At 52.1% G+C, this 10,594-nt stretch overlaps 2 protein-coding genes across 2 annotated transcripts in view; one reads left to right on the plus strand and one right to left on the minus strand.

Moving 5' to 3' along the window:
• FIBCD1 (fibrinogen C domain containing 1) overlaps nt 1-104 on the plus strand; it is a 20,980-nt gene extending 20,876 nt beyond the window's left edge. The window contains exon 7 of the mRNA XM_009322181.1: nt 10-104. Coding sequence (XP_009320456.1) covers nt 10-104 — 95 coding nt within the window. The remainder of the gene's footprint in view (nt 1-9) is intronic.
• Nucleotides 105-5,537: 5,433 nt separating this feature from the next.
• The window catches only part of ABL1 (ABL proto-oncogene 1, non-receptor tyrosine kinase), an 85,878-nt gene continuing 80,821 nt past the window's right edge, over nt 5,538-10,594 (minus strand). Inside the window, exon 11 of the mRNA XM_009322082.1 lies at nt 5,538-9,304. Within this exon, the coding sequence (XP_009320357.1) occupies nt 7,605-9,304 (1,700 nt within the window). The 3' untranslated portion in view covers nt 5,538-7,604. The remainder of the gene's footprint in view (nt 9,305-10,594) is intronic.

Below are 10,594 nucleotides of genomic sequence, written 5' to 3' on the forward strand. Positions count from 1 at the left end.
CGGTGGGAGGGGAGAAGCGCAGCGGCACGCTGGGGAACCTGGCCGAGGAGCTCAACAGCTACAACAGGAAAAAAGGGGGCTTCACCTTCCGCTTCGGGAGATAAGGGCTTGGACTCGACCCCTCACCTCCTGCGGGTCGCCCTACCCCGTGCTTCCCTTCCATCTCACTTAGGTTTGCTCGGACAAAAGGGTATTGGGGGGTTTTGCTGCTCTGATTGCCTTGAGGAGGGGAGACATTGCGTTTGCTTTACTCGCAGCCCTGCCACAGATCTCACATCCCTGTTCCCAGCCAGTGCAATAGAAAAAGAGGAGGGTGGCTTAAAAAGAAGCCACCGTGTCCCTTCCCCAGTCACACGCGGCCTTTGCTGGGGCACGGCGCAAGTGCCCTGCGCCAAGTCTCCAGCATTGCGGTGCAGGCAGAGCGCGGGGATGCCACCCCGGGCCAGGCAGAGCTGGCAAGGCCAGGCATTGCGGCTGGAGGTGCGTGGGCTGAAGGGTTACAGTGGGATAGTCCTGGTGGTGACAGTCCCCTGGGGACTGCCTGTAGCTGCCGTCCAGGGCAGGGCTGTCAGGGAGGAGCAGGTCACTCAGAGCTCTCTGCAGAGTCACAGAGTTACTGCTCTCCTGCCTATTAAGGAAAAGTCCCTCCGGCAGCAAATTCTGCTTAGTGTCAAGATGCCACTTCCAAGAGCTGCCTCCTGCGTGCAAACCAGGACAGAGCAGCAGGGTTCGAGAAAATCTCGTCCTTAGAAATCCCTGGCATGAGCACGGAAACCTGCCCTGGCATCACCAGTCCTGCTGCAGTCCCACCACCCTGCTCATGCCCCGACCCCGAGACCCATCCTCAGGTGCCACCAGAGTCCTTGCGAGGGTGAGATGGTGATGGCCGACCTTCAGCGTCCTTGTCACATCACCCCAGCACTTGCCTGAAAGCCTGGCCTCATCGCCACCTATTCCCAGCTGTAGCCGCTGCAGAAACTTGGGTGCAGAGGGGCTGAAACAAGGACCCCCACACCTACCCGGGGCCACCAATGGGTGCTTGGTGTCCTCCTGCTCTCCAGTCCCCTCTGCTGTCAGCGGTGCAGCTTAGGGTATTGCTAGCCCCAAAAGCCAGCATGGCCATGGCTGCGCAGGACAAGCCCCACTTCTCCTCCTTTGGGCAGATTTAGCTCTGCCAATGCCAATGACGACACTTCCTTTTGCGCCTGCCACTGCAGGCAGAGATATTAGTAATCAGAGGTCTAACTACCTGACTTGCAGGCACTAAGGGCAAGTTAGACACCTAACGACTGCTAATATTTCATTGCAGGCACAAAAATGAAGCAGGGCAATTATTTGCAAGTGCTAAATTGCACCCTCAAAATCAAAGACCATGGCAGGACTTGGTCGGGGCGGGAGGGGGGAGGGAAATCAGGCTCCAAGAGGTGCATTGTAATATCCATCAAGCAGACAGACCACTTAATACAGTGCTGCCGGGACCGGCGCGAGCTGTTCTCGCAGCAGGAGCAGTGTGTAAGCGAAGGTTGAATGGAGGCGAGCTGGGACCGGCAGGCAAACACCAGCTGTGGGGCAGCCAGGTCTAGGGAGGAGCAATGGAGGCACAAGAGCAGGCTCCTCCAGGGAGCTACGCGTGGGTCACAGCCCCACGGGTGCAGAACGGGAGGGACTCCAGAGTTGCAGGGATACAGATGATGCCAGGATTTGGCCCTCGCACGAGGACGGCGCCGGCTATGAGGGCGAAGGAGAGGAAGGGCATTTTCCTTCCCCTGCACCTCTGCTGCGGTAACCATCTCGCAACGCGGGGACCACAGCAGCGACCAACAAAGCCGGTGGCACTCGGGGTGGCTGAGCCCACGCAGCCCCCCCACCGTGGGCACGCCCAAACCCACCTCTGATCCCTCTCGTCTCCCACCCCACCAAAGGCCGCCGGTTCGGGGGACACAGGCACAACGCTCGCTCGCATCATGCAGCAGAGACGGGAGCTTTATCGATGTTTCCATGGCAACGTCTCTTCCCTCCCCCCCCCCCCCTTTTTTTTGGGGTTCAAACCATCAATAAATACGTACTGATCAATTTTACCCTGCGCTGGAGTGGGGAGGAGGGGTGGGAAGGAGGAAGGGAAAAGAGTTTTGGAGCAACGCTGAGTTAGTGAGGGCCTGTAAATCCCTGGCTTTGCCGTGATGGATCGCTGAAGGGAAAAGTGGCACAGTCTGCTGCAGGAAGGGTAAGGAAACCTGCTGAGTGGGGCCAGGGGGGGATGCCTGGGCTCCTGCTCTCAGGTCCAGGAGAGGAGGAGGGTCAGAGCAGCATGATAAAACCCCGTGTATAATGAGGCTTTGATTGAAGCGCAATAACCCTCTGAATAACTTATTTAAAAGTAAAAGCCAGCGCTTCCCACAGCGCTTACCTGGCGGGTGGGACAGAGCTGGGCTCAGCCTGTGTGCCCCGGGGGCTCCTTGATGGGCAACTCCGTGCCGTGGGGGTGATGCCATCACCCTCCTCGCCCGCAAGGAGGAAAGGGGCTCCCGGCAGGCTGCGATGTGGGACAGGCGAGGGGCTGCGGCACCCTGCAGCACCCCTTGGCATGCGTTAGGATGGCTGATGCGCTTGGGAAAAGGCAGCGCTCCAGGCTCTTCGTTATTGCTCCTTGGCGATTGAGGCTGGGGGGGAGGAGGAGGTAAAAGTGAATGGAAAATAACTGCCTGGGGTCTGGGGTGTTGTCTGGGAGGAAGGAGGGGGGAAACACACCAGGAGCAACCCCCAGGAGGCTGGAAAGCCCATCCCTGCACGCTGGACATGGTGTCTCCCGCCCAGCTCCCATGGGAACCTACACTCCCTTCCAATTCCTCCCCACTCCCTTTGTGGGGCAGCTCCCAGGGGGACACCCAGACCCCCAACACCTTTGAGAGCCAGAGAGCTCGGAACCCACCCACACACCGAGCTGCAAGGAGCCGGATTCATTGCAGCATGGCCATGCAGGGGCAGAGCGGAGTGTAGATAAGGCAGGCCAACTTGCCTGGAGCACCGGCACCACCGCCTGCCGTGCAAGCCAGCCCGCAAAGGGACGGCATGAAATAGGCATTGGGTTCTTCTACACACGGCCAGCGGACCCAGCCAGCAAGGACCGATGCAGACACTTGCTGCCAACATCACCACTGCTGGGACCCTCTATAAAACGTCCCGTTATCCTTCCCTGACCAGGGTACAACCCCTGTCCTTGCCCCGGCCCCATCTCTGCTCATCTGCTCCATTCCCGTAGGCTGCTCCTCATCTTTCCTCCGTCCCGAGCAGACCTGCAGCACTGCAAACACGCACACCGGGAGCAGCATATCTCAGAAACCCAGGTGGATCCTCTGTAGAGAAAGAGCCCCATTTAATTGCATCCAGGGGACTCGTGAAGGGGCTAATGCATCATAACTGGGTCATTCAGCACCGTGGCTTCAGGAGCACAGGTAGGATCTATATCAGCAGACTGGATGTTAGGACAAACACATAACCTTCAACAGGGGGGCGATTGCTGGGAAAACAGTTCAGCGTAGCCTGGTTTGCAGGTAAACTTTCTGCTGAGCTGGATCTACCATTGAAAAACCACCGAGCAGCACTCCACTCCCAGGGAGGACAGTTTTGAGCCTAGCCTAAACAGCCAAATGACTTGCAGGGCTGTCCCTAACCCACAGCTTTAGGGGCACCAACGGCACTGCCACGGCATGAGGACTGACCGGAGAAGCAGGTTGATCCAGGAGCATCGTTCCCAGCAACCCACCCAGGCCGGGGCTCAACCTCGCACCAGGAGCCCACCCCGCTCTGCTGCCAGCCCGCTTTTGGACGCATGCGTGATGCCAAGAACCCTCTCTTCAGAGGTGACACGGTGCTCAAGTATATTTTCCTCTCTTTTCAATCGTGAAAGGATTAATGTCCAACAAGGAAGAGGCTGTCGGTTGGCCCCTGATCATCCCCAGGGGGCAGGCAGCGCTCCTGCACACCTGAGAGTGCCGCTGGTCCAGCAGCATCTCTACAAGACAGGCTGCCACACCAACCTATCTTTAGGTTTTTGGGGTTTTTTTGAGAAAAGGAGTGATTTTTAAAACACTGACCACATTTTACATCTTGTGACAAGCAACTTCTCAACAAAAGGCAGGGTGACATTAAAGGAAAACTTAAGAGTGAACATTGTAATTTCAAAGACATGAAAACCAAAACAAAAACACAAACACAGCTATTTTTCCCCCAGAGCACTCTCACTTTCAAGCTCAATAGCCTTGAAAATTGGAGCAATCAAACTGTTAAATGCATCGATCTGTTAAATCAACTCCTACTGTACTCAGCTAAATTTAGCCTTTAATCCCCTCTCTTTCACTCCCAACGCTGCAGGTCCCGGGGCTTTCCCCAGCCAGGTCAACCGGTCTCTGCCTTCCCACACCACCATGGACTGGTCCCTAAGCAAGCAGAGATAGAGATCACTGGGAGTGATTGGTTTTAGGGGCAGGTTAAGCTTCTCCATCTTCCCTCAGCCCGTAACTGTTCACCGTATTCAAGTCTTTATGCTAGAGATGTGTACGAAGAGCAGCCTGGACATCGATCCTGTGTCATTGCCAGGGTCATCGTCACAAAACAACCAGGAACCCCTTGTAGCTCTGCGTGTACATTCACCGGGCACCACCACTTTGCTAAAAAGTAGCCTGAGCTTTGCCAAGCACAGGCTATTAATTGCATTTATACTTGCCAACAGCATCCCCCTGCTCCTCTCTTCATCTTCTTCAGGCTCATTTAGAAGCGGCCCAATGCAATCGCTGTCACAGCAAGACAAGGTTTCCGATGAGCCTCGCTCCCATGGCCCATGAGCGAGCGGTTCCCTGCGCCAGGAGCAACAGATTTCACCAGGGACTTGTTGAGGGGATTAGAAATCGGGCGAGCTGGGTTATAACCCTGAAACACCACTGAGCAACCGCGGGACCTTGGGCACACCACTCACTCTCATCTGCCCTTGTTTCCTTCAGTCTTTAGCAGCTTCATTAATCAAGGCAATATCTCATTTTAGAGGCTGCTTAGTACCTGGATACGTCCCTCCCTCAAGATTTGCTGGAAAGGCTGAAGGTAGTCTGAAAACAGAAAATAAGGATGGACAACCAGAAATGAGGGACGGAGCAGCCAGAACCATCTGAGGAGAGAAACTCACGGGTCACTTCATAGCAGAGGAGGAGGAAAAAAGAACAGCAGCTGAATTACAACATATAAACAATTAACAGGACGAAAAATTTAAAGTCAAATCTCTGATTTAAATCTCATTGAAGACAACAGCAAAATCTCTTCTTCAAAAGAGGTGATGACAGAGTCTTTATTCTGTGCATCTTTTTTCCCTCCTGACTTTTCGGAGCCAAATCAGAAGGACGTGGGAAGGTGCTGCTGCCTGGCTCTGACCAGCCCGCTGTGCCGAAGAGCCCCGGTGAACCACCCAAACAGGGAACCCCCCTTTTCGGACGTGGAGTCTAAGGGGAGGTAACTGGGTTTGAAAAGCCCTGCTAACAGACAAACACGGGTTTTCCTCAACATTGATTTATTTTTAAATATACTACGCAAGAGAGACTGGAATAAAAAATAAATCAAAAAAATGAAAAATAGAGAAAGAGAGGAGGAAGAATTGAAAGTCGTGTACAGAAACAATCTGTACTGGACCAAATTAAAGGGGAAACAACCCCCTTAAGTATCACAGAGATGAAGGACAGAGCTATTTACACACTGTAAAAAAGACAAGTCTACAAAAGTGTGTAATAACGAGATACAAACGTATAATATAGTGGCACAATATGTTATCAAAGTAAAAACAGTACCTCCAGGAAAGAGACAGTCCAAGGGTTGGTTTTTTTCTTTTTTTCCCTTACATTTTTAAAGGCAGCCTGTGGCAGAAGTGTGTATTTTCTTTTGAACATTTGTCATGTGTTAAGTCATGGCTGTTTGTGAGGGCGAGAAGTGGCGTGAACACACACGAGTGAACTACTAGAAATCATATACAAAACAAACAGTTCCAAAGAGAACAGCATAAAATACAATTGAAGGCAATTAGTGTTTAAGATACACAAGAGGGGTCACAAGAGTTACAGGGGAACAGGACATGGAAAATGCTTTTTTCTCATGTTTGGAACTGTTAAGAGGAGTTAAATTGCACTGTTAATAGCCCTAAACCTTGTTTTTTCACTATTGTCACAAGTCACAGTTAGTTCCCAGTCATGTTGCATTAGTTGGGAAGGTCACAGGACCTTGGAAAGGAAGCCCAGGAGTCCTGCTGTCAGCGTTTTGTGGCACCCTCCTCGGGAGATGCACCCGAGAGAAGCGTCTGCGGTCTTCACAGATCCTTGTTTGATGCTGGATGGAACCACACCGGCATGAAGGTAGTGACGGTTTTAACCCCAAAGTACTGGCATTTGAGCTCTTCATGGGGAGTTAGCACTGGCATGGAAAGGGAGGCACCACGGCCCCTCAAAGCACAGGTCTCTAAGGGAGCGCAGAAGCCAGGTCCCATCTCCGCTCACAGAACAAAAAAGTCTGGAAATTCAACTAGAGAAACAGCAGTTCTCACCCATCTGCAACGTGCAAACTCAGATGAAAACAACTGCTGGAGGCACAGCGGTATCTCTGAACTCATCCTAAGCTGCATCTCCTCCTGCTGCCACCCTCCTGTCTTTCAGGGAGTGATGCCTTGCTCAGCACCAGCACCTACTGCTCCCAGACCTGCTCTGCAACCCTCCACCCCAAATGTCAGCCCAATTAGTGTTAGATACCATGAGTGCGCGACAGCAGCGTCCTCCTTCAGACCTTCTCCAGTCCTTTTTCGCTACCAAGGGAGATCCGCAAACAGGCTCCTGTGCCACTACATTAGCGGGTGCTGTCTGCAACATTTTGAACCCAAGCAATTCATTTGGGCTCAACAATAAGAAATTGCTGAAAACACAGAAACGAAGGGCAGCCCGTGGAATCATAGGAAAAATTTGGGTAAACATCACTTGTAGCGTTCTGTCATTAAAAAAAAAAAAAACCACCTTACATTAATGATTTTCCCCCCTTCCCTGCCAAGCGCCAAACGTGTTGCATTAATGTCAGGTAAATGTCAGACTCGGGACAGGGATATGTGCTGCAACTCTCCCAAGAAACGCAGTGGGTATATTGCTATTCAAACACTCATCCTTGTGTACAGTGAGGCAGAGGGAAGGGACGAAAACGCAGTAAAGTCCTCCTGAGGAGGATGGCATCTCAGTGTCCATCAGTCTGGCTTCAGACTTAATGATCTGTCCGGAACAATAAAATATTAATAAAAAGGCATGATGTGACATCAGCATTTAGACTTGTAGTCCACAAGGCAAGAACTCCACAGATAAGACGATTAAGAGTATATGAAACACAGGGAATCTGAGTTAAGAGGATGGAAAGTGCCTCTTGAACACAGCCCTGCCCTTTGGAGCTGGGGCATCCATTCACAGTCTGTGTCTTTTGCACAGCCCTAACCTGAACGCCCCGGTCCTTTGTCAGTCCACACATGTTACTCTCTCCACAGTTGGCTTTGGCCCACTGTGATTTTTTTTTTTTATTATTTTTTTTTAACCTGGCTTCTGCTACCTCTGAACAATGTCGCTGATTTCTTTCACCGAACTGAGAAGTTTGGTAAAGTCTTGGGTGGCTGCAGGACCACTGCCAGCTGTTGCTGGGCAGATCTGAAGCTCCCGTAGGTTATTCTCCAGCTTATTGATGGCCTCCCGAAAGGCAAATTTGTTCCTCATCTGCTGAATGGAGTCCACGTAGCTCACGCAGAAGGTGTAGAGGTTCTTGCCAGCCTCCAAGACAGCGCTGTGGCTTGCCATTTGTTCAGAGTTCTTGCTGATGGCGATCCGTAGAGCCTCAGTGCTTTCCAACACCACCCCTTTAGTGATGGTGCCGCTGGCAATCCTCTCCGGGGGCTGCCGGGTCTTCCGCAGCGAGACCCTGGTGGATATGAGAGGGATGAAGGCTGTAGAGGATGGCTGGTCCCCGCCTGGGGCAGCGGGTACAGATGAGGAAGAGGCAGCTGGGGTTGCTGTGCTCATCAGCAGCTTTGTAGAGGACTGTGGCTTTGGTACAGAGGGGATCCCCAGCTTTTTCGCACCTTCCCCTGACTGGTTTGGCTTGACAGCATCACTGCTCGCAGCATCTGCAACCTGAGTCAACTGTTTGGATTTAGGCCCAGACACCACATCTGCTGCTGCTTCATGGCTGGGACTGTGAGAAACCTTCCCAGGCTTGCCAACGGAGGATGAAGACAGCGGAAGCGGAGGGGCCGGTTTCAGCTTCGATAACTTCCCTTTGTCCTTCCCTGCCGACTCCGAGGTCTGCTTGAGCCTCCTCAGCCGTGGCTCCTCAGAGGAAGCCTTGCTGGCACTCACGAACCCAGCAGGGCTGGGTTTGGCAGCAGAACCTTGGTCCATCGTCACAGTGGTACCTAAGGCACTGGATTTGACTCCATCGTCCTTGTGGAGCATGCTGGAGGGAGGAGGAGCAGCAGGTTGCCTACGGCCAAGTTTTGGCGTCAGAGTGGGAGGGCTGGAGCCAGGGCTCGATTCTGCATCTTTGAACACATCATCAGTGGTCTCTTCATTTTTCTTAAGCAGCCGTGGAGGAGGGGTCACCGTTCCCCTGATAGCAATGTCAGTCTTGGCCTCGTTTGCCCGCTTCCGAGGCAATGCTGGCTTTTCACTTTTGTGTCCCCCAAAAGTGGAGGAATCAAACTGGCGTCCCGTGGACTGCAAATCCCGAGGCAGAGTCACAGACTTCCACTCTGTGTCCTTTGCTCCATGGGGCACACAGGAGGCTGAGCAGGACCTTAGGAAACGTTTGCTGGAGTTGGAACTACTCTCCTCTTCACCAGCCACCCCTCGACTGCTGCTCATCGTGCTGGACTTCTTCCGTAAGTGCGGAGATAAGAATCCAGAGTTCCCAGCGACAACCCCATTGGTGACACCAGCCCCATTGCTTGGGCTCTGAAACTTGGAGGGGTCAGCTGCATCTGCGGGGGGTGCAATGAAAGCTCCATTGCCAGCATCCCTGCACTCCTCCTCCCCACCAGCCCTGCGGTCCGAGTGGCCATCCATCTCTCTGAAGGAACTGCTCCGTTTCGGAGGGGTAGGGGCGGTCTTCTTCTTCTTCTTGATAAGGGCGCTGAAGAGGTTATGCTTTTTGTCTTTTGGAAGCAGCCTCTCATCTTCATTCAAACTGCTCTCCAGGGCCACCCTCTCCTTCCGTGGGAGCAAGGGAGAAATAGCAGGTTCATGATCCAGAGGGTCTGCAAGGGAAAGAAAAGTCCATTGAACATTGCTTCAACAGCCAGAATAATCGGTTTTCTTCCAGGATCAAACCACTGCGGCACCTCCAAAAGGTGCAGGTTCTGTAAAGAAAGCCAACGTCAGACCAGGAGTAAAGCAAGTACAGCCGCACTCAAGCCTGGACTGAACGCGGTCCCTAACCCTACGTACATTCGTTTCTGAGGTGGCCTCTACAGGACTCGGCTGCCAAACTACTTTCCCTGTAGGCTTCCGATTTAAACAGCGACATACAAACACATTCCCGCCCTCACATCTGGAGACTTGTCTAAACTTCACACTGTGAAGAAGATAAATATTAAGAGGCCTTTGCTGTAGTCCCTGTGCTGTTGCTGTCTTTTGAATAGCCGACACTCTGAATTAATGAGACATCTCTGTAACCCACCTCCGTCCCCAGTCTCCTTGTTCATTTAGATTCCGATACTCCTAACCTCCTTCCTGATGTCATCCTTTGTGGGGAATGAAAATAACTTTTTCACAAGCAGAAATCAAGATGCCCTTCGACTGCTGAACACTTCAGGTCGTACCACCGTGAAGATGGCCAGCTCTGTACAATAATGGAGGAAAGTGGTAGTAACAGTCTCCTTCAGCAGCACTGCGCCAGAAGGAAATGATGGGGTGACCCTTTCTCCACTTACAAGAGGTATTTAAAAATGAATAGTGGTTTATAATAAATTTATACAGAGTCCTGAAGGTCTCTGTATTTGACTGACAGGGGGTCTCATTCCCAGGCCAGGTACTCAGATGGCATTCTAATTCAAAAGAGGAATGCCTTCAGGGCAGCATATACATTTACAGCTCAAGTAGGCAGTAAGCAGGGAGATCAAGCAGAGTCACAGGGGAAAAGGAGGATGCTTCTTAGTCACGTACTGGTGATCATCATGCTATGGGTAGGATTTTGGCTGAGGAAGGGATTTTGGTTGAGGAGAGAGAATTTGAAGAAAAACAGTTGTGTAATTTGGGAAGACCTCACGCTTCCACAGGACTATGTGCAGTTAAACCATTCCCACACAACAACTTATGGAGACCTGGACAACCAGAAGAGCTCTCACAGCACTTCGGGAGGCCATGGCCTTACTGTGTCTAGACACAGTGGAGCTGCGGAGGTCCAGAGAAAACTAGCAGCTTGCACTGAGGATCGGCTTCCAGCTGCTGGACTTGCTATGGAAACACTGACAATTGAAGGGGAAACTGCAATAAAACTTTAATGCGAAACATTTTCTTTCACAATAAAGAGTGAAATGATTCCCAGC

This window comes from Pygoscelis adeliae, unplaced genomic scaffold (assembly GCF_000699105.1).
Source record: "Pygoscelis adeliae isolate BGI_AS28 unplaced genomic scaffold, ASM69910v1 Scaffold114, whole genome shotgun sequence".
Lineage (NCBI taxonomy): Eukaryota > Metazoa > Chordata > Aves > Sphenisciformes > Spheniscidae > Pygoscelis > Pygoscelis adeliae.